General features: G+C 37.9%; 2 protein-coding genes across 3 annotated transcripts in view; both read right to left on the bottom strand.

Moving 5' to 3' along the window:
• LOC131529647 (uncharacterized) overlaps positions 1–17,114 on the bottom strand; it is a 51,957-nt gene extending 34,843 nt beyond the window's left edge. For both annotated transcript variants that reach the window (XM_058759450.1, XM_058759449.1), the window contains exons 1-3: positions 16,064–17,114; positions 6,736–7,053; positions 1,820–2,149 (exon numbers count right to left, since the gene is read on the bottom strand). In XM_058759450.1, the coding sequence (XP_058615433.1) occupies positions 1,820–2,149; positions 6,736–7,053; positions 16,064–16,115 (700 nt within the window). In that variant the 5' untranslated portion in view covers positions 16,116–17,114. The remainder of the gene's footprint in view (positions 1–1,819; positions 2,150–6,735; positions 7,054–16,063) is intronic.
• A 1,343-nt stretch (positions 17,115–18,457) lies between these two features.
• Positions 18,458–22,940, bottom strand: gpd1b (glycerol-3-phosphate dehydrogenase 1b). The gene is made up of 8 exons (XM_058760853.1): positions 22,782–22,940; positions 21,701–21,878; positions 21,338–21,478; positions 20,333–20,471; positions 20,096–20,208; positions 19,778–20,014; positions 19,586–19,692; positions 18,458–18,832 (listed from the first exon to the last, which is right to left on the bottom strand). Exons 1-8 carry the CDS (start codon positions 22,820–22,822, stop codon positions 18,736–18,738), a joined length of 1,053 nt encoding a protein of 350 aa, XP_058616836.1. The 5' UTR covers positions 22,823–22,940; the 3' UTR covers positions 18,458–18,735.
• Between the last annotated feature and the right edge of the window lie 1,296 nt (positions 22,941–24,236).

Genomic DNA, 24,236 nt, shown 5'->3' on the forward strand with positions numbered 1-24,236 from the left:
GGCTAAACTGCGTACTGCACATTGTCCGGAAACTTCACACCCATTACCTTCATGGAGCGACAGCTACATGTGATGTGGTCAAATGTAAATAATGGTGTCAATATTGCCGTATCAGTTTGAGTCAGAATCAGACCCAGAAAGCGGTAATGAAGAGAGTCAAGCAGAACTTCCGCAAGCACGGCTCTTACAAAACGTTTCTGAATGGAAGTTTGCTGCTGTGATTACATATCAATTTTTGAAGTTTGTACACGTTTGTCTTATACACACAAAATAGCCTCGAACTAACTAAAACCAAACAGCGTTGGCTTGTGTTTACGGTCTTGATCAAATCGAAAAATTAAGTCATAAAGTATACATGGAAAATACACTTACAAAATTAGTACATAATTACAAATTCGGGTCCAAAATGTTTGTACGCGTTTGTCATAGACACACGAAATAGCATTTAACTAACCGGCTACTAAAGCCAGCGTTGGCATTTGTTTACGACCTTGATAAAACTAAAACATTACGTCTGAAATTATACATGCAAATACATTTAAAATGATGAAATCTTACTTACAGGTTGTGGCCCAACAACTGCTGCCTCTGGTTTTAAAGTTGTAACTGCTCCATGTTTTAGTAATAGTTTCTGTGTGAATCCGGCATTGAACTCGTGTAGATTCTGGAAGCTGTCTTCCGTAAAATGCGCAGCACAGAGAACTAAATTACGATTGTAATTGTCAGGAACATAATCAAACATAAATTTTAACCATTGTTGACGAACTACAGCGTCCGTAGGAAGCCCGAACACAGAAGACCTGACAGCTGGGTGAAAATAACACCGTTTCGACGGCATGGCTACAACTCTCCACTATAACGCAGCTTCGACACAGCCGCAGAACATGGCCTTGCCCCCTTTTTTGCATGTTCCGGAGGGAGGGGTTTGATGGGTTTTTTACGTATGCAACCCGGGAAGTATCTCGTTGTAGTCCCATAGGAGTCGTTTTTGTAGGCATTAAACTTCCTGATTTTTAAAAGACGATATCTCCGCTTACGTTAAACTTTCAGCGCCTCAACTTTGCAGATACTGTTCATGCACCAACAGCAACATTACACACTATTTAAAATGAAAAAAGTGAAATCGCAGTAAACCACCCCTTTAAGTAGTGTAGAGTAGAAAACAGCTGTGTATCAGATGATATACGTTTATAAGGGGAAATGTAATGGTGCAGATAGGGCTGACACCTTTGATTGAACTTTGTTATATTTTATGATTTTGCTACTTGAAGTTTTATTTACTTTATGTTGGAGTTGAAAATTGTAACTTATTGATTCATATTATATTAATCACAAGCAATTGCCAACCAAAAATATTATTGCTAAGTCATTGCGAAAGGACTAACCATAAAGAAGTCTTCTATGCAAGTTGTAAGTATGAATGGAATGCTTATGATTTAGTGCAGATTTGACTTACTTTACCTAACCTGAGAATTAAAAAAAATTAAATAATAATAATACAGTTAAAGGTAAAACTAACATGAGAGAACTGTGGATTATTTATGCTCTTTCTCGACTTTCAGTCTGAAAAGCATAATTTTTCCACACTTAGTGATATAAACATATTCTGCATGTAAAAATCAATGAGTATGAAATAACAGATGCATTTAAACAGATGATAATGAGAAACAGACATCTTAACATAACTGATAATCTTTATAATGTATGTAAATTAAAATATAGAGAAAAAACACCTCTGAATACCACTGTAAAAATATCACTAAACATATTAATGATGCGATTTTAATAACTTAACTTGATTTTAAGCATAATGACTTACCGTTTACATAAACAATGATGACCTTTGCACTGATTCTGCTGTTGCTCTTGATCAGCAAATCATACAGTCCAGAGTCTGTGGTTCTGGTGTTTGTAATGGTCAGAGATCCAGTCTGATCCAGCTTCAGTCTGTCTCTGAATCTCCCATCACCAAAATTGCACTGATTTGTGCAGATAAAACTGAGATCTCCAGTGATTTCGGTGATGATAGTCTCATTAAAATACCATGTAATTCTGTCTTGCGGATTCATTTCAACATCAGTGTGTAGAGTGAGTGAATCTCCCTCCGTCACTGACACTGACACGTCATCTGTACCAACACCTGAAAATCCTGAAGGAGAAATTAACAGTTCATTATAAGCCAAATAAAATTATACAACAGAAAAGTGTAATGTTATATCCAACACTCGCGATTCAGAAAAGTTTCAGAAGTCACTTTAATAATCCAGGAGAAATAACCAAGGCAAATGCACATCCAACTGTGATGTAAAGGTAAACATGGAAAAGAGAAAACAAAAACAGAACATACACATGACATGTGTCACAGTCATGGACTTTTGTTTGTGTTTTCATTCCCCATGTGCTCTGTGTGACCTAGTTTCTGCCATTGTCTATTATTAGTTAATCACCTTCATTGTGTTCACCTGTCTGCCCCTCGTTATCTGCCCTATATTAGTTGCTGTCCATTTAGTTCTAGTTGGTCGGTTATTGTTGATGTTACCCTGTGTGTGAACCTCCTCATCTCAAGTCATATTAAATACCTGATTCCCTTTTCACCTTCGTCTTCGCGTGACTTGTGTGTGCACTGCACAGAACTGTGACAGAATAACCAACCCAAACGAAAGTCAAGTTTAGCAGCGTGTTTCCCCTCATTTTGTTTTTGTCAGTTTTTATTTTCTGTTTTGTCATGAATGACCCTGCCTCCTCCTCATGGTGGAGCAGAGGAGCCTTTCCCTCGAGGGCCATACAAGACTGTTCGTGGAAATCTCCAACTTTACCCACTACCCGGACTACTGCCTCTGCACGTTCTACCGAACGAGCCTGAACAACGAGTGCAGAGCGTGGTTGTCCGGAGATGGTCCTCGGGGAGATTTTGCCACCTTTGTGGAGTGGGTGCTGGTGTCCTGTGGATCCCCACTGACCGTGGACTTCGAGGACGATGACACCAGTCCCGCTCCTGATCCAGAGCCCAGCCCACCATCACCCCGAGCCGCAGAGCGTCAGCCCGAGCCGACCGCGGACGGAGAGCCAGAGCCCATAGCAACCCACGAGCCATCGCAAGAAGGAGCGACTGAGCTGGAAATTGCCCCGGAGCCAGAGCCTCATCAACCGTCCGATCAGGTGCGAGAGCCGGCTACATCGCACGCGACAGTGGAAGTTACAGTGGAGCGTGAGGGTGCTGAAGAAAGCCCCGCCCACTGCACCGCCGCTGAGGGTGAGCAGTCGCAGGACTCTGGGGACTTAATAGATTGGGAAACTCATGCAGACATGCCTTCTCTGCTTCTGCCTTCATCTGAAGTCTCTAACTACCCTGAATTGCCTACCTACCCGGATTTCCCACCCACCCTCCCTCTCCTGCCTCCTCCTATCATCCCTGCCACTTCAGCCCTGCCACCGCTGCATCCTGGCAGCCCCTCTGCTCACCCTCAGCCCACCATCTGTGCGGTGGGATCGCCGCGGGTCTGCCTGTCTCCATCGGCGTCGTGGCTGGGGGATCCCTTGTCTCCGCCTCCAGCCTCTGAGTCCTGGACTCCACCTCATCCCTCCGACCCAGCGGCTCCACCTCGGCTCCTAGCTCCCTCATTTCCACAGTCGCCCATCGGCCCATCGGCTCCGTTGGGCTCCTCCCTCCCTCCAGCTCCACCTGGGTCCTCAGTTGCTCCGGCTCCACCGCGGACCTCCGGATCTCCGTAATCGCCTCGGTCGCCAGAGCCCTCGGCTCCACCCTGGCCCTCCGGATCCTCGGCTTCGCCCGGGCTCATCTGCTCTCCAGCTCCGGCTCAGGCTCCTCCTCCACCTGCTCTACCGCCGTCGGTCGGCCCCTTGGAGTCGGCGGCCATTCCTCCATGGCTCCTCCCTCCGTTGGCTCCACCATGGGCCGTCATCATGGCTGTGGCCTGGGTCCTGCCAGGCTCCTCCTGCTCCAAGTCCCTCCTGTCTCCGTCCTGGCTCCTCCCTCCGTCTGATCCGCCCTGGGTCCTACTGTCCCACCACCCTGGACACTGCGGATCGTCCTCCTCCCGGTCATCCGGCCACCTCCTGAACCTCCTCCTGCCCGTCTGTACCAACCTTTCAACATCCCTCCATCTCCTTCCCTTTCTACGGCGCGGGGTCGCGCCTTCCGGGAGGGGGGCGAACTGTCACAGTCATGGACTTTTGTTTGTGTTTTCATTCCCCATGTGCTCTGTGTGACCTAGTTTCTGCCATTGTCTATTATTAGTTAATCACCTTCATTGTGTTCACCTGTCTGCCCCTCGTTATCTGCCCTATATTAGTTGCTGTCCATTTAGTTCTAGTTTGTCGGTTATTGTTGATGTTACCCTGTGTGTAAACCTCCTCATCTCAAGTTATATTAAATACCTTATTCCCTTTAAACCTTTGTCTTCGCGTAACTTGTGTGTGCACTGCACAGAACCATGACAACATGTTTTTCTACAGATCATAAAAATTGTGGGAAGATAAATTTTAATATGAACATCATATTACCCAGATCCTGGTTCATATGTAAGCAGCTTTCCCCTTCATGTATTTGTGCATTTACACAACCAAGTATTTTCACATATTATGATAATTTTAAGGTTAATATTTATCTATGTAATATTCATTATATTACATAAATATTACCCTTAAAAATACTTCAGAAAATGATCCTATTCTTCAGACCATATGAATTACATTGGGATTTTCCATTTAAACACTTTTAAATAGCCATGCACCGATATGTTGGCAACTGGAGAAATTCTGCTGAAACAATCAAAACATTTTTTTGGTTGTTTTGGCAGAATATTTTCGGTTGCCAGGGGGTTAGATCAAAAGCTGTGTTTAAGACTGTTTACCAGTTAGCCAGAGGATAAACAAAAATCTAAACTTTGACCATGTATAAATATATATCCAAATGCAAAAAAGTAATTAATCCAACTTTCAGAGAAGTCAAGATGAGTTGCAAAAAAAAACTTTACTTTATTTTCGCGATTAAGTCAAGCAGTGTAAGTTGCCATGGCATATGGTATCCAAATTGTGTTGCACAATGATGAGCAATTTTCGATATATTTCTTTTAAAACTCAGCATATTTTTCTTGATGAATAACTATCAAGCATTAATGACAATTAAAATACTAGCTAGCCGCACAAAAGTGCATATACTGTATATTTTCGGTGTATTTTCATGACTCTTTTGTAAACAATATTCACCTCTAAATTAAAAAACCCATTTCTTTATGAAATTATTTAAAAAAATACAAAATAAAAATATTTTTACATTTTTAACTTTAGCCATGCGTTTCCCTGAAAATAATTGCACACCTTAGAATGACTGTCAACGAATCAGGTTCAAGCATTGAACAGCCACGTAGTATAAATTAGTTTAAACTGTGTTGATATTTTGTTATTTTGGACAAACCAGCCAGAAAGCATAAAGAAACTGTTTATAAAGAGCTTGAAAAATAAATAAAAAGTCACTCAAACCTAAAGGACACTCAAATAAATTACACTAAATGCTTATTGCATGTTATTGTTCTACTGATATAAGGTCCCCTTACCATGGCATGTTTGTCAGTTCAGGTCATTAACACAGTCTCTATGCAACAGTGTGATTTGAGTAACTTCATTTCTTTCCTGAACCATGGACTGAGGAGTAGAATAGAATAGTACATGTAGAACGATGGGATACGCTTAGCCTCAAATACTGCTTCAATGCTTTGTGACAGTGTGGATTTAGTGTGCTTTAATGTCACTGAGTCTTCGGCATTTTTCAGATCCAGGACAGTTTTGAACACTTCTTTCTCATCGCGTGTACATGCTCTCAAGTGGCCACAAGTGTAGGTATTTGGACAGACCCATGGTGTTTTCAGCGTCTCACTTTATGAGGACAGTCCACATGAACTTCATCTCCAGAGCTGCTCTGCAAGTCACTTCACCAGCTCTCACCATTTCATTTGATAAAAATGATTATCAAATACACACTGAAACTCAAAGGTCATCATGACAATCTGCCAAAATAACTGATGCTATTTAGATGCTATTTACACTAAGTGCGAATAGCAATGGATTCTATTTACACTAAGTGAAAATAGCTAGACTCTATTTACACTATATTAAAATAGCAGGATTTTCTACTATTTATACTACTTATTGCAAATAGAGGCAATTATCTGCACCTCAGTATTGTAGTACATTATAAAACAGTATGCAATAATAATGTGTTGAGTGTAAATGATCATTTTAATTCAAATTTTAAATGGATACCACCTTATTAGGACAATACAAAAATTTAAATAAAACATTGTAACAAAAAAACAAATTCATATATTTAACTGTAAATCAAAGGAGGAACTCTTTATGAGGTCAGTTGCGACACAAAATGTCTAAAATACTTTAGTGTACTTAAGTGTAAATATAATTAATATAACTAATATAACTAATTTGGATCTTGTAAGAGGCCAATTATGATGAAATTAACCAGAACATGAAGAGAAACTTTGAGATATGGTTTATCTTCCCATTCTGGTCTTCAACAACAGCATAAAAATGAATATTTTATTATGTCTGTCTTTATTTTAATCCCTTAGTGGAAATCCCTCAGAAACAATTTGTAAATTTAGATAAATTAATATTTATTATCACTCCAAGAAACATCACTAAACACATTAATAATGTAATTTAAATGTGCATGACTTGTTTTTAAGCATAATGACTCACCATGAACAACAACGGTGAATATCCTGCTACTGTTGCCCCTTCTGCTGCCGGCAATCCGTAGTTGATAATCTCCAGAGTCTGTGGTTCTGGTGTTCATGATGGTCAGAGATCCAGTCAGATGATCCAGCTCCAGTCTGTCTCTGAATCTCTCATTACATTGGTCATCTGTACAAATATATCCGCGATCTCTACGGATTTGAGCTATGATAATGTCATGAAAATCCCATCTAATCCAATCTGGGTTTGTTTCAAAATCATTGTGTAGAGTGACTGAATCTCCCACTATCACAAACACTGACACTTCAACACCTAACGCACCTAGAGAAGAAATTAACAGTTAATTTGAGCCAAACAAAAACACACAACAGGAGAGTGCAGTGAAAACCTTTTTTTTTCCAGATCATAAAGATTGTGAGTAGAGAAATGTTTGGATTAATAATGTAACATGCAAAAAAACAGCAGAAGAACATCACTGATTCACACATTCACTCATCAGATAAATACATTAGATAATACATTAGTTTCATTGATGATCTTCCATGGGTGTTTATCCACTTGATATTTGAGTCAACAAATGTGTACAACACAAAACTGAAAGGGGCAGCTCCAGTGGAGAAGAACACTGACTGGATCTAAAACCTTGCCACCACCTACTGGCAGTTTTAGTTTATTATTAATTATTTAGAATACTGTTTCATTAAATAAATAATTTCATATTTCCATAGTAATAATAATAATAAAAATGATTAAAGGTATAGTTCACCCACCCAAAATTGACTCACCCTCATGGTCCAAAAGAGTATATGTAATACATTTTATGTTGAATCAAACAAAATATTTCTTGTTGAAGCTACTTTTTATAATGTCTGTTTGATGCTTTACACAACAATGACTTTAAATTATCTTTTGGGAGTAATTTCTCCATCAAATTTGATGTGTGATTAATTTGTGATTAATTAATCGCCACATCATGTAATTAATTAGATTAAAAAATGTAATCGCTTACCATCCCTAATTTATACACATTTACCTAGATCAACCTTGAGGTTCCTTTTTTGTTGTGATGCTTGCTGCTGCACAATGGTGTCCCATAGTTGTGTGCAGTGTTTCTGCATTTTTCATGTACATGTTGTAAAGGCTTTCTTTCATGTTGTAGACCACGAAATAGCAATTTATTTAAAGTTGAGATACAGGTTTTCACATAAACAAAATAAATTAAAGCTGCAAGCAGCGATGAAAGGGCCCTCGCACCCAGGCTCACCACCACCCGGTGGCCATAGGAAAACAGCGAACAGCAAGCAAAATGCTTTTAAAGTGGTAAATATAGGAGAAATATGTCAAAGTCATTTATATGTGCCAAATTTCCTGCTGCCAACAGGTGGCGCTAAGATTATAACTGAATATTGGCAAGTAGATGTCTTACCAAGGACTCTTACCAAACAAGTGAAGTTTGGGGTAGATCGGACGTCGCATGTTTAAGTTAGTGTAAAACAAGTCATTTGCTGTTGCCAGCAGGTGGCGATATGATTATAACTGGATATTGGCATTGAAACATGTTCAGGTCAGGACTCTTATCAAACATGTGAAGTTTGGGGCAGATCGGACATTGCATGTTAAAGTTAGTGCAAAACAAGTCATTTGCTGTTGCCAGCAGGTGGCGGTATGATTATAACTGAATATTGGCCTTAAGATTGTCTTAAGGCTAGGACTCTTATAAAATGTGTGAAGTTTGGGGCAGATCGGACATTGCATTTTTAAGTTAGTGTGAAACAAGTCATTTCCTGTTGCCAGCAGTTGGCGCAGGACTATTATACAAAGTTTGGGGCAGATTGGGCATTGTATGCATGAGTTACAACAACTTCCTGTTTCATGGTATTAATAGCATGCTTTAGCACTTAGTAAGTGTTGCTAGCATATTTAAATATATTTGAAGCACTGTTAAATATATTGAAATATATTTTGAAACTATATTTAAAAAATGCATAGAACATAATGCATTAAACAATATGTTATCAAGTTTCAGGACAAGTTTCTAATTTTATGTGCTATTTTGTTGCGTAACTTTCATGTGTTTGATGGGCGCGTGTTGAACATTCGAGGTACATTTAAAGTTTAATAATTTAAAGTTTAAATTTTAAACTGGAGTGGAGGGAGTTACCATGGAAATGGGGCAGCAACTCAAGTAGCAAAACTTTGTCTCTCACTGTTGTTTTTACTGCTTTCAGTTAAGTTTAGTCCCTAAAATTACACAAATAATATACAAAACTGTTCCTGACACTTTCTTACATGTAATTGACACGCTTCTGTTGAATATTTACTTTACAGAGATTTCAGTGTCATCGGAAAAAGTCCGTTAGCATCACAACCGTGAGCTAACTACAAGAGGTAAGCTAGCTATGGATTTGCGCTCTTATTTATGAAAGTTTGGGATTTTAATCACATATTATGTGTAGATGAGTGGTTTTGATAGCTTTGCAAATGTTTTGCTGGCAATTTGTTAATGGATGAATTGAAATAAGCTAATTAATTTAACCTAAAAATTGCACTGTACTGTTAATTCACTTACATGAACTAAAATAGGCTGAAACTATTCCTAACAGGTTTTTATCTTTCATTGTAGACAAATATTGATAAAAAATATACTGTGATCTCAGGAGCATCAGAAAAAAAAAAAAAACTCTAATGGGAGCTGCTGACAGAGATATAGGAAACACAGGTGATCTGAAAAAGCTTATTAAATAACTTCATATGCATTTTTTTTCACAATATGTTTCACCTATATCATGCATGCATCTTTAAAATCTAAAAACGTAAATTCTCGTTTCTTGAGATTTTTTTGTATGTTCTGTACATTATTCTTTCTCTTTTCTGCATTTCACCTCTGCTGTAGTTTATTTCTAATAAACCTGACATTGTATACTACATATTGTTGGCTCTGTGACAGATTGTTTATGTTCCTATATTCTTCCATGCTGATGGCCGTGCAGCAAGAGCTGGAGGGGACCTCTTGTCGAAGAACATCTCCAAGACACTATGAACCATCTGAGTAGTAAGTAAAACCTCAAACATTCAAAAGTTTATCAGATATTCAAAAAATATATAAAATAAATATCAAACATTTTTTGAGTCCTGTATGTCTTACAAGGCCATCTCGTTTAACACTGCATTGAGGACACTACAACCTACAGAGGGGTACAATATAATTCAAAATGAGACACAGATGATAATAAAATGTGCTTTGAAATTAAAATCAATAATGGTAAGACAGAACCGAATACTGTGACTGTGCCTCACTTCAAAGTGTAACAGTCTGTAATGGTCATCATCTGCCATGCCAGATGGATGGTGAAGGTGGGATTTATAACCGTGGCCTAATGGTGGGAAGTCGTGGCCTAATGGTTAGTGCGAGTTTGAGTCTCGGGCCGGCAGGAATTGTAGGTGGGGGGACTGAATGTGCAGTGCTCTCTCCACCCTCAATACCAGGACAGAGGTGACCTTGAGCAAGGCACCGAACCCCTAACTGCTCCCCGGGTGCCGCAGCATAAATTGCTGCCCACTGCTCCGGGTGTGTGTTCATGGTGTGTGTGTGTGTGTGCACTTTGGATGGGTTAAATGCAGAGCACGAATTCCGAGTATGGGTCACCATACTTGGCCGTATGTCACGTCACTTTCACTAATGGGTTAGTCCACCTCTGTGTGATCCTGAAAATTTACAGGTGTGAGTTCAGTTATAGAATCCGATTGTCACTCCCGTGATGGGATCATGGGATGCGTGACAGTTGTGGGGTATCAGAAAGTGTATAGTTGGAGTGTAATAATAATAGTACATCTTGTAGATATTTAACTGTCTGAATGTATTGAGAACAAATAATTGGAAAAGGAGCTGAACTTTAAACAGATCTGGGAGATGGCAGAAGAATAGGGCAAACCCATGCAGGTACTTCAGTCAAGCCAGCCGCACTTTTCTTGTGTGTGAGCGCGTTTAATCACGCACTTACGGTATGGGTGCTGGGAGCGGTCAAAAGGAGCTGTCATAATGGCGTTGATGTAAAGAAGCTGTCGTAATGGTGTTTCCTTTATACTTTTGCTGATATTTTCAATTGCTGTTTACCGTGACCCAAAATATCTCTGCATAAAACGTAATTTAACCCTAAAAAGACCATAAAGCGACATCAGAATATATTTATTGCTATTTTATATCATGACATAAATACAATTTCAGGATTTTTTTTTTTTTAATGACTTGATCATTGAATTAGTGTTTGTGAATACATTATTTTTTTGTACCTTAACATTTGTATTGTACATTTATTAATATACATCATTTATCAATGTTAATATGTGTGTGTGTGTGTGTATATATATATATATATATATATATATATAGATAATGATGTATATTACTATATATATATATATATATATATATATTGTGACGAGTTCTCATCAGCGTTGCCCTGGGGACAAAGGCGAAACACCTGCACCGCCTCATCAGGGCTGGGCCGGTCGCACCTGAAGCTCATCAGTCCCCAACCATATAAGCCGGACGGCTGGGTGAGAGGGGAAGACGGACTTCGCTGATTGTGGCTTAATGTGTGCACTCTTCTCTCGTTTCAGAGGCCAGCGACTGACCGACCGACCCAGCCCTGACAAAAGGAGCCACGGAATTGTCACCGCACGGCACGAATCACACACGGAGAGCACCGCACCTCAGCCACCAGCCACCAGCCACCTTGCAACTATTGCACTGCACTTTAACTGAATAAATCCACCCTCCGGGGTATTTATTTTGAGCTCTCCTTGTCGCGTGATTCTTCCACCCCGTCACAATATATATATATATAGTGCCTTGCAAAAGTACTCATAACCCTTGAAATTTTCCACATTTTGTCACGTTACAACTACAAACGTAAATGTATTTTATTGGGATTGTATGTCATAGACCATCACAAAGTGGCACATAAGTGTGAAGAGGTAGGAAAATGATAAATGGTTTTCAAATTTTTTTACAAATAAATATCTGAAAAGTGTGGCGTGCATTTGTATTCAGCCCCCCTGAGTCAATACTTTGTAGAACTACCTTTGGCTGCAATACAGCTGCCAGTCTTTTGGGGTATGTTTGCACATCTAGAGAGTGAAATTTTTGCCTATTCTTCTTTGCAAAATAGCTCAAGTTCAGTAAGATTGGATGGAGAGCGTCTGTGAAAAGCAATTTTCAAGTCTTGCCACAGATTCAGGTCTGGACTTTGACTGGGCCATTCTAACACACGGATATGCTTTGATCTAAACCATTCCATTGTAGCTCTGGCTGTATGTTTAGGGTCGTTGTCCTGCTGGAAGGTGAACCTCCATCCCAGTTTCAAGTCTTTTGCAGACTCTAACAGGTTTTCTTCTAAGATTGCCCTGTATTTGGCTCCATCCATCTTCCCATCAACTCTGACCAGCTTCCCTGTCCCTGTTGAAGAAAAGCATCCCCACAACATGATGCTGCCACCACCATGTTTTACAGTGGGGATGGTGTATTCAGGGTGATGTGCAGTGTTAGTTTTCCGCCACACATAGCGTTTTGCATTTAGGACAAATTTTGGTCTCATCTGACCAGAGCACCTTCTTCCACGTGTTTGCTGTGTCCCCCACATGGCTTGTGGCAAACTGCAAATGGGACTTCTTATGGCTTTCTTTCAACAATGGCTTTCTTCTTGCCACTCTTCCATAAAGGCCAGATTTGTGGACTGCACGACTAATAGTTGTCCTGTGGATAGATTCTCCCACCCGAGCTGTGGATCTCTGCAGCTCCTCCAGAGTTACCATGGGCCTCTTGGCGGCTGCTCTGATTAATGCTCTTCTTGGCCGGCCTGTCAGTTTAGGTGGACGGCCACGTCTTGGAAGGTTTGCAGTTGTGCCATATTCTTTCCATTTTCGGATGATGGATTGAACAGTGCTCCGTGAGATGTTCAAAGCTTGGGATATTTATTTTTTATAACTCCCAATTTGCTGGGTCCTGTAAGAGCATATACGTGGACCGCACTCAAAGCTTCAGAAGTTCTGAGCGGCTCCTTGTGTGTTATGGAGGTCAGCAGAAAAGGAAGGCTGTCTCCAAGCAGAGATTGGCCCAGTGGATTTTCTTCAAACCTACAGTGGTGTGAAAAAGTATTGGCCCCCTTCCTGATTTTTTTTATTTTTTTGCATATTTGTCACACTTAAAAGATTCAGATCATCAAACTAATTTTAATATTACACAAAGATAATGCAAGTAAATACAAAATGCAGTTTTTAAATGATGATTTCATTTATTATGGGAAAAAAGGTGTCCAAACCTACCTCACCCATATGTGAAAAATGAATTGCCCCCTCCTATTAAATCATGAAAGAACTGTGATTAACCACATTATTTTAGAAAGCGGAGTTAAATTTCACTAGCCAAACCCAGGCCTGATTACTGTCAGACCTGTTGAATCAAGAAATCACTTAAATAGAACCTGTCTGACAAAGTGAAGCATGTTTAAAGAGCAACACATCATTCCGCGATCTTAAGAAATGCATAAACAGATGAGAAACAAAATAGTTTACATGTATTAGTCTGGAAAGGGTTATAAAGCCATTTCTAAGGCTTTGGGACTCCAGCAAACCATGGTCAGAGCCATTATCCACAAATGGAGAAAACTTGGAACAGTGGTGAACCTTCCCAGGAGTGGCCGGCCTACCAAAATTACTCCAAGAGCGCCACGACAACTCATCCAGGAGGTCATAAAAGAACCCAGAACAACATCTAAAGAACTGCAGGCCTCACTTGCCTCAATTAAGGTCAGTGTTCATGATTCAACAATTAGAAAGAGACTGGGCAAAAACAGCATCCATGGGAGAGTTCCAAGGCAAAAGCCATTGCTGACCAAGAGGCTCGTCTCACATTTGCCAAAATATCTTGATTATCCCCAAGAATTTTGGGCAAATATTCTGTGGACTGATGAGACAAAAGTTGAACTTTTTGGAAGGTGTGTGTCCCGTTACATCTGGCATAAAACCAACACAGCATTTCATAAAAAGAACATCATACCAACAGTCAAACATGGCGGTGGTAGTGTGATGGTCTGAGGCTGCTTTGCAGCTTCAGAACCTGAATGACTTGCCATAATTGATGGAACCATGAATTCTGCACTCTATCAGAAAATCTTGAAGGAGAACGTCCGGCCATCTGTTCGTGACCAAGCGAACTTGGGTTCTGCAGCAGGACAATGATCCAAAACACAACAGCAAGTCCACCTCTGAATGGCTGAAGAAAAACAAAATGAAGACTTTGGAGTGGCCTAGTCAAAGTCCTGACCTGAATCCTACTGAGATGCTGTGGCATGACCTTAAAAAGGCGGTTCATACTCGAAAACCCTCCAATGTGGCTGAATTACAACAATTCTGCAAAGAAGAGTGGGCCAAAATTCCTCCACAGCGCTGTAACAGACTCATTGCAAGTTATCGCAAACGCTTGATTGCAGTTGTTGCTGCTAAGGGTGGCACAACCAGTTATTAGGTTTAGGGGGCAAGCACTTTTTCACACAGGGCCATGTGGGTTTGGATTTTGTTTTTCCTTCTTAATAAAAAACTTCATTTAAAAACTGCATGTTGTGTTTACTTGTTATCTTTGATTAATATTTAAATTTGTTTGATGATCTGAAACATTTAAGTGTGACAAACATGCAAAAAAATAAAAAATCAGGAAGGGGGCCAACACTTTTTCACACCACTGTATATAGGTAATAGGTCATTTTCTTCAAACCTATATAGGTAATAGGTAATGGTGCAACTGCTAGATTGCACTTTGATTTTGGAGTGATTTTGCTATTAAGTTTCTCAAAAAAAATTGGAAAGGAAAAATTTATTGAAAGTGTTTGAAAATGGGACATGATGTAAAAGTGCAAGGATACACTCAGATGTTTGAGGTGCCTTTCATTTTCTCCAAAACTATACAGTAAAATGACTTGAAAATTAATACAGTAATAGTCAGGGTCACTGTGAACAGGACGTAATTGAAAGAACAAGCAAACCTATAAAGGAAAGATTTTGTATGAGTGCTTGAAAATGGGATATGATGTAAAAGTGCTAGAATACACACACTTGAGGTGAATTTGCCATTAATTTTCTCCAAAACTGTACAGTAAATACAGTAATAGTCATGGTAACTGTGAACAGGAATCAATTTAAAGAATGAGCAAACCTGTAAAGGAAATATTTTTTATGAGTGTTTGCAAATGGGTAATGGTGCAACTGCTAGAATGCACTTTGTTTTTTTTTTGGAGTGATTTTTCCATTAATTTTCTCCAAAACCATAAAGTAAAATAACTTGCAAATTGATACAGTAATAGTCAGGGTCACTGTAAACAAGTATCAGTTGCAAGGTATACGCACACACACACACGCACACACACACACACACACACACACACACACACACACACATATATATATATATATATATATATATATTAATAAATGTACAAAACAAATGTTAATGTACAAAAAAATAATGTATTCACAAACATTAATTCAATGTTCAAGTCATTAAAAAAAAAAAAAAAAAACCTGAAATTGTATTATTTATGTCATGATATCAAATAGCAATAAATAAATATTCTTATGTCGCTTTATGGTCTTTTTAGGGTTAAATTACGTTTTATACAGAGATATGTTGGATCACCGTGAACAGCAATCTATTGAAAATATCAGCAAAAGTATAAAGGAAACGCCGTTATGACTTTACATCCATTTTGACCGCTCCCAGCACCCATACCGTAAGTGCGCGATTAGACGCGCAGAAAAAAAGTGCGGCTGGCTTGACCGCAGTGTGCGGGTGGCGGTAGCACGCCGAGAAGTGGACAGCCACAAAAGGAAAAAAAAGAAGAAGAAGAGCATGTTACGGGAAAGCCGATGATGTATTCCAATGAACATATGTTTTCATTTATATTTATTTGGCAGAAGCCTCTAGCCAAAGCGACAAACATTCCAAGTAAGCTACATTAGGCTACTGGTGTAAAATAAATCAGCATTAAGGTATAATGTAATACTTTTAGATGTTACCAAGTCGCTTGACTTGATCATTTACAGGAGCTTACTTTTTATTTTTAGCCATAATGTTCATTTTCATTCACAAAACTGAAACTGCGTTTTTAGTGTTGACCAGAAGAGAGATTGTAACAAACAAATGACTTACAATAGTCTAGCCAAATAAAAACAATAAATTAATATTGAATATAAAGCTAACGGAGCTGATCAATAAAACTTCCTCACGTTCGTTTTTATCGCTGACCGAAACAGAGACATAAAACATAAAATGTCTTACCGTACGCGAGAAAATACACGAGCAATGACAGCAAATTTGAGATATGCTTCATTTTCACAATTTTCGCCTAAAAATGCAGATTCAATGACGTAAAGGTATGTTGCTCCTTCACATTAAAGGAGACGCCATTGTTAAAGTGAAAGTAATAACCCTAATTTAGTGGGCTCCCTTTCACACTGCAGAGCGAGTAGTAGTAGTACTTATAGTAGTATGCATACTCTACTATTGGAGCTGTGTTGTTTGACTGCCAACTGCTCTGTAAATATGGAATGCTATCCCTGACACAATTAGAAATAAATAAATAAATGTACAAAGAAATGTAAAAAAAAGCAAATCTAAATAAATGAATAAATATCAGTCATTCTTGAGACATGGGACAAAACAGGTCCAGCAAGTGTAACTACTATTAGGTTTAAAAATATAAATATTTTCAATTTTAAATGTTATGAGGGATTAATAATAGAATGTATTTAACACAATTATCACCTTCAATTTAACTGTCTCATTATTATACCAAATCTATGACACTCATTGTCTTCTCAGTCCTGAAGCAGGTTCCATTAGCATCTAGCATCAACAGAAAAAAAAATGGCTTCTACATGAACTCTATTTGTTTTGTGAAAGAAATGCCAAATTTGTCAACACCGTCAGATGTCACCACCATAAGATTTTGTGTTCCAATGATATATCAAAATACTTAAATGTGACTCTTGAGTAAAAGCTTTATAAACAATACAATACTGTTTGTTGTGTTTGTTTTAATACAGTAATTGATTGATTCAATGTGTTTGATAGTTAAAAATACTACAAATTCAGGTTTTCGTCAATACCGTCAGATGTGTCAACTCCGTCAGATTAATATTTTGATAATATTTCATTATATTTGATATCTGTTGTGGAATTGTTGGTCACATGTGAAATTGTAATCTGTCTGCTAACATGAGAATACATTTTGAAATGTTAAAATCATCTTGAATGCTTATAAAGGTAAAGTTGAAATTTTATTACACAGTTCAAGGTAAAAAAGCACATTTTGTTAAAAAAAGAGAAAAGTTAGGAGGTTGTATCAAAGCATAATTTTGCTAACGTGCTATAATTCCAGAACTCATTTAAGTAGTTGAAGACTTGGAACATGGTACATACGTTAAGATGTTAAGCAGAGTGTCATATATGGATATTGTATGCCATAAATTAATTAGTATTCATAATGTACATTGCATTCCAAGTGTTTACTAAAATATGCGTTTAATTGGTGGAAAACAGTACCGGATGAGAATCTGTAAGCTATTTGAGTAATTTCAGATTTTTTTATGCATATTGTGACTTTTGCCAAGGAGATGTTCCTGTGTTTTATGTTTATTGATATATGAAAATGCAGAAATAATTGCATTAATGAAAAAAAAAAAAAAAAACAATACACAGACTCAGAAGGTGAAGCAGCAGCTCCGTGCCCTTTGTCTTTATTGACTTTAATATCTTCCCTCACCAGGCGGTGAAGGCGCTAAACTAACATTTTGTTGATCTGTATTAGTTTAATTTAGTGGTTCACAAACAGCAAAGTATTGAGAAATGCAACCAAAAAATAAAAATAAATAGGGTTAATTTTTTCCAGCTTATCACATGGAAATGTACCTAACTTTAATATTGATCCCACCCTTATAGTGCTCCTTTGTCATTTCATGCTCTTAAAAAAAAAAATACTTTTAAAAATTATTTTTAGAAAATGTAATTGAATATCGAGTGCACTGCATAGTAGTTTACGCTACAGTATCACACACATAATGTGCTCTTCTGGACATTTTGCTAAATGAGAGCACATCGTCGCCCTCTAGTGTCCAAAGCGGAAAATCGCCTCTCCAAAAATAGCACTAGTTTTACCCAATAGTGTGCGCTATTAATAGATGCTGCTGTTCTCAGAGGAAGAGCTAAAGAATCAATAATAATAATAAAATTAAGACGCAGGCTCAAATCTAAGAAAGTGGCCTTTCCCATCTGGAATATGAAAACAATTTTTTATTTTTTAAATTAACCTGACATGATTCTAACATTGAATCAAAACAGTTCAATCACACAATAGACAATTTTCTTTAATATTTGATGTAAATATTATATCTGTTCTGCAGAGCAATTTAGATCAGTCCAGTTCGCAAATGTTAGCAATTGAGATACTCCATTTTGTGTTAGGTAAGGAGTTGCTTGCTCTCAAGAAAAGGTCAAAGGTCGAACCCCTAAAATGTTAAAGGTGAACATGCGTCAGAGAGTTTTGGAAAGTAAAGGTCACATTCCATCGGTGTTAAGAGAAATATCATCATGTACAGAGACACACTGGACTCAAATGTTAACTTTGTCTCATCTACAAAAAGATTTCACAAACAAACTTACAGACCCAAAGAGTGAACAAAATCTGTTTTTATGGCACATGAACAAAGGAGCTTTGTTTTCCAGAAAATAAATGCTTTTGAGGGCTCAACTTTAAGGCACTTCATCATTGGCTGAAAATTACAGAATAGGATATGTTAAAAATACTTTGCGAGAGTGTAAGACTTTAAAACCGGACAAACTTCCTTTACAATGCATTTTATCCAAAATAAAATCTTATGTACTGTTAATTTTTTTTTCATACAGAGTTAATGAAAAAACAACTAAAACAGCCGTAATGTCCATAATGATGTTTACATGTGTTCTGGATGGTTCTGTAGGCAGGTGATGAACTCTTTGACTGGGTGACCCTGGAAACAGATCTGATAAACTGCATTAAACAGGGGGAACCTGCAGAGAAACAGAGAAAGTTGACAAAAAAAATAATAATATGTTTTCCATATTGTGAACAGTGCTGGGTAGATTACTTACAAATTGCAGTCTGTAAAAAAAAAAATAGTTAGTAACAATCCATTACATTTTACGTAATATAATCAGACTAATTTTTGATTACATTTTTTGACCTAACTTATTTATCACACTGATTTAAATAAGATAATTGTGTACCATACTGATATAAAAATATATACTCCATTCAGTGTTATTAGCAACAAGAAGTGCATTAAATATCACATTAGGTCAATATTTCCCAAAATGAGGGTTGTAAAGGAACTGCAGGGGGGAGGGGGAGCTAATAATAAATTAAATCATAGAACTTTGACATTAAAATAAATCATTTTAAGTTAATAATCAAAATAAAACGCTTTAGCTGCGTGTGACCGTTAACCAAAACTTGAATGCTTTCTGAATATATATATATATATATATATATTCCTAAGCGGAATTTTTTTTTTAGAAAGGAAAATTTAAAAGATAAGAAAAGAATTAGGGAGAAACAAGAATTTGAATAATTTATTCCTGTTGTCTGAATAATATGCAATCATGTAATGTATAAAAAGTAACTGTAGTCTGATTACAAGCATTTTAACATGTAATATAATCTAATTGCAAGTACTTGATTTTTGGAATCTGATTACGCAATCCAGATTACATGTAATCGGTTACTACCCAGCACTGACTGTGAAGAACTCAAAAGATAGTTACTTTTCCACCAGGTTTTTGTGTTTGAGGATCTGATGAACTTCTGCTGCGGTTGCTGGACCTTGAAGTTTCTGGCCGTTCAGCAGTTCCTTCTCAAGCTCCTCGATAGACTGACAAAAAAAACAATATATTTAACGCTGCACAGGAACACCGAGAGAAAATAAGGTAACGTTCAAATCTGAGGGCCAAACATACTTTCCCGGTTCTAGCGAACGCTTCTCCGATTTTGCGGTTGCGTCCTCCGTAGCAGGTGGTGATGAGGTCGGCGACGCCGCAGCTCTCCAGAAACGTGGCGGGAGAAACCGGACTGGCCGTGCAGAATAGCCGAGCGAAGGCAATCATCTCCATCAAACCCAGACGGATCACGGCGGCCTTGGTGTTGTCACCGAAGTCCAGACCGTCACAGAAACCAGAGCCCACTGCGACAATATTCTACAATAAAAAGCATCAGTTCTTGATTTATGCAACTAAATGCTTCAGAAATTGAATGAAAATGAATGGATTGAGGTTTACCTTTAACGCCCCACAGATCTCCACAACGTCAGCCTCTTCCACCACCGTCACACGGAAGTTTTGTGTTTGCATCAGTTCCTTCAACAGGGGCCCATGAGCTTTGCTTTTACACCCTGAACACAAGATTATTATTGATTACTTTAAGAAATATAGTGGCTGTATATAGTTACAGTGGCATATATAAGCACATTTTCTCTCGGTCCTTACCAAAACATATTTCTGTTTTTGTGTACTTACCAATGGTAGTTTCACAGAATTTCTCATCAGCGACCTCATTGGCCAGATTGGCTCCCATCAGCACGGTCATGGTGATGCCGAGCTTTTCCCTAATGACATCAGAGATCAGTTTCAGTCCGTCAGGACCCTCATCCACACCCTTACGAAACACACACAGTGGTATAACAGTGCTGCAGGGCCAAATACAAACTGAAGCGTAACTACATAAAGTAAGAAATGTATGTGTGACCCTGGACCACAAAACCAGTCTTAAAGGGATAGTTCACCCAAAAATGAAAATTCTGTCATCATTTACTCACCCTCAAGTAGTTCCAAACCTGTATGTATTTCTTTGTTCTGCCGATCACGGAGGAAGATATTTTGAAGAAAGTTTGCAACCAGGCTGTTTGGGGGCACCATTGACTTCCATAGTAGGAAAAAAAAAAATACTATGGAAGTCAATGGTGCCCCAGAACTGCTCTGTTTCCCACATTCATCAGAATATCTTCCTTTGTGTTCAGCAGAACAAAGACATTCATACAGGTTTGGAACTACTTGAGGATGAGTAAATGACAATTTTCATTTTTGGGTGAACTGTCCCTTTAAGTGTCATTTTTTTAAATTGAGATTTATACATCATCTGAAAGCTGAATAAATAAGCTTTGATGTATGGGTTGTTAGGATCGGACAATATTTGGCTGAAATACAACTATTTGAAAATCTGGAATCTGAGGGTGCAAAAAAAAAAAAATCTAAATATTAAGAAAATCGCCTTTAAAGTTGTCCAAATGAATTCTTAGCAATGCATATTACTAATCAAAAACGATGTTTTGATATATTTACAGTAGTAAATTTACAAAATATCTTCATGGAATATGATATTTACTTAATATACTAATGATTTTTGGCATAAAAGAAAAATCTATCATTTTGACCCGTACAGTGTATTTTTGGCTATTGCTACAAATATACCCCAGAGACTTAAGACTGGTTTTGTGGTGCAGGGTCACATATGAGAAAACTCACCTTAATGAGGGACATTCCCACAGCGTCCGTTTTGATGTGACCCTTAATGGTGTCACAGACTCGGGACACAAATTGGTGAGGGATGACAAAAATTAGGATATCTGCACCCTTCACTGCATTCAACAGATCCGGAACCGCCACCTGAAGCAAGCCAGCCATTTATCACAGGGTTTATTACACTTTTCTTATATCAAACACCACTTTAATGCTCTTTTCCATTAGTTTCAAGATTTGTATATATGCTTCCTTACATCATAACTTCATTTCATTTCCAAATTTCAAATGAAGTACTACATATATCATTGTTAACAAGTAAACAGCAATAAAGAGTTCAAGGATTCTTTAGATGCTTTATGTTCTCACCACGTTGGGCGGCAGCTTGTGTCCAGGCAAGTATTTTGCATTCTCGTGTTCGGTGTTGATGATTTCAGTGAGCTTGCGTCCGTTGACCATCTCCTCAAACACCCACATGTTCACCGTGTTTTCAAACGTGTTGTATTTTGCTGCATTGACACCCACTATCTTGGCAATGGCAGAACCCCTGAGGAAATGAAATGAAAAAACTTTGACAAACTGTAATGGATATACAACAGCCAGTACTGCTGCTGTAATGACATCTACACATACTGAGAGCTTAATTAAGAGAAGAACCAGATTAATTACTGTGACACACATTCTCTAGATTCAATTACAGATTGAATCCTGACTTCAATGAAACTAGAAACAGGTTATTGCATTTACCACTGGTTTTTGGTAACTATTATGGAATAAAATAATATTATTTGAAGATATTGAAACATTATAATACTCTTAAAATTGTGTCTACAGTCATAAACGAATCCTTCTAAATATAAACTTAATAAGCCTCTAACAATGGAAGCATGACACATGCAATTAAGATACTAATTATGGATGAAGATAATAATCCAGTTCATATCATATTGCAGCTTTACTTCAGTATCTGCAAAGCCATAAAACAGCCTGAAGTTTATGGGTCAGAAAGAAAAGACTGCAGCCTATTCTTTTGGACCAGTGGACACCTGGGTCAATCATTACTCAGCAAATATTACCTCAGCAACGCAGATGCACATTTGGACATTAAATGCAATGCATAAACGTAATAAATTATAAATGAAAAAATAATCAAATAATTGTTGTAATTTTCTAAACATTCACTAAATCTAAAATCTATCCATGTTATCTGTAATATTCCAAGAATAGGCTATTATTAGAGAGGTTAGGTAGTATTTCTGTTTGCACTTGATATCCGCAGAGGGAAGTCGTGCAGTATATACCGCATTTATTCAACTTCCTAAAATAGAAATAAATTTCGTTTGCGCCTCAAAACAGGTGTCCAAATACACTTAAGCCAGTAGCTTTGCATTAATAATCATAAACCAGCAAAAACAGTACAAAACAATCACGCAGTGTAAATGTCACGCACCAGTTGCCAGAGCCGATAATGCAGACTTTCTTGGCCGCCATACTGCGCGTCTGTCCCGGTTGGACCGGCTGTAGTACTTCGGTGTGTGTGAGAGCCGCTGACGGACCGGAGACAACCCTGTGGGCGCGCTTTTAAATAAATAGCCCGTGGACGCGCCTCACTCCCCTTAACGCGCATTGGCTGATTTCTTCTCATGCACGAGCGCGACTCAAGACAGGAGGACTGTACTGACGATAATTTATTATTATTAGAAACTATCATTCGTACTGTATTTAGGTCAGGAATTACGTGGGATTTAACCACCTTAAGACTCGAAACCACGAAGGTGTAATTTCTGTAGGCAGGAAAAGTGCAAACAGCATTTTTAAACATTTATAAAATCACAAAAGCACAGTTAAATACACGACCTTGCGTTTTTCACACAAAACAGACGCTCACGAGACTCCTGCAAACGTAGCTCGACGAAATGTAAGTAGGATAGACATATTAATTATTTTGCTTGAATGAAATAGAAATGTTTTGAAATGAATTAAATTAAATTAACATTTAAAAAGTACACAGATCTAAAATATGTTTGTGCTAAAACAGTTGGCATTTTGGCGCCAAAAAGACTGTCCGCTGTCTCGACAGAAGACATTTGATGATTTATTGATTTACTTAAGCTTGATAGCACATCAACTTATTTTTTACTTTACAATAAGTGTACATGTGGTTAAGTACAGCCAACTTGTATGTTCAAGTTGGAGCTAGTGGGGTGGGGTTTAGTTGGGGGTATTTTTACATTATTCACTAAAATATTTTTGTACACAAGGTGTACATTTTCAATATTCATATTACAAAAATCCAAACTGATCAAACTTAAGCTTTCAAAACCAGATAGCATGCTTTCATTACAGATATAGGGCTACACACATTTTCAGTTCACATAATCATTGTTTCAAAACACAAGATTATTGTAATATGTACCGAGAACATTTGGTTCAATCATTGAAACACATCAGAACATGCTGAATCAAACAACAGTTCATTCAAAGAAAAATGCAAGATACTTGTTTCAAATCACCCTTGTTGCTGAAATAGCCTAGTTACAATAATACAGGCTACAGATGACACATTAGAAAATAGACTTACAATATCTAACGTAATTGACTGTTTTGTGTGATAATTTGTTTGTAATTGCATCTAATCAGTGTGTCATCAAGAGTTGTGAAGTACACGGCCTTGAGGTTTTGGGCTAGAACATGTAAAGCAACTATTGCAGTGCTACAAACCTAATAACTTCTCACCACCACAAGAACAGCAGTGTACAGTGAGAATTATTTTTACAAATAATTTCAAAAAACATTTTGAAACCAAAATTCTAATATTTTCCTATAAATCGATTAGTCTGCATTTACAATGCGTAATGCATATAGGCAATATTTTTCTCCCGTTCATTGCTATAGTTATCAGTAT

This window comes from Onychostoma macrolepis, chromosome 22 (genome assembly GCF_012432095.1).
Source record: "Onychostoma macrolepis isolate SWU-2019 chromosome 22, ASM1243209v1, whole genome shotgun sequence".
NCBI lineage: Eukaryota > Metazoa > Chordata > Actinopteri > Cypriniformes > Cyprinidae > Onychostoma > Onychostoma macrolepis.

Excerpts from the sequence above, each read along its gene's own strand:
- gpd1b (XM_058760853.1), bottom strand. The coding sequence starts at position 22,822 with ATGGCGGCCAAGAAAGTCTGCATTATCGGCTCTGGCAACTG. Across the intron at positions 21,879-22,781 it reads ATTATCGGCTCTGGCAACTG|GGGTTCTGCCATTGCCAAGA; the intron begins GTGCGTGACATT and ends TCATTTCCTCAG. Across the intron at positions 18,833-19,585 it reads CACAAAAACCTGGTGGAAAA|GTTCCCCCTGTTTAATGCAG; the intron begins GTAACTATCTTT and ends GTTTCTCTGCAG.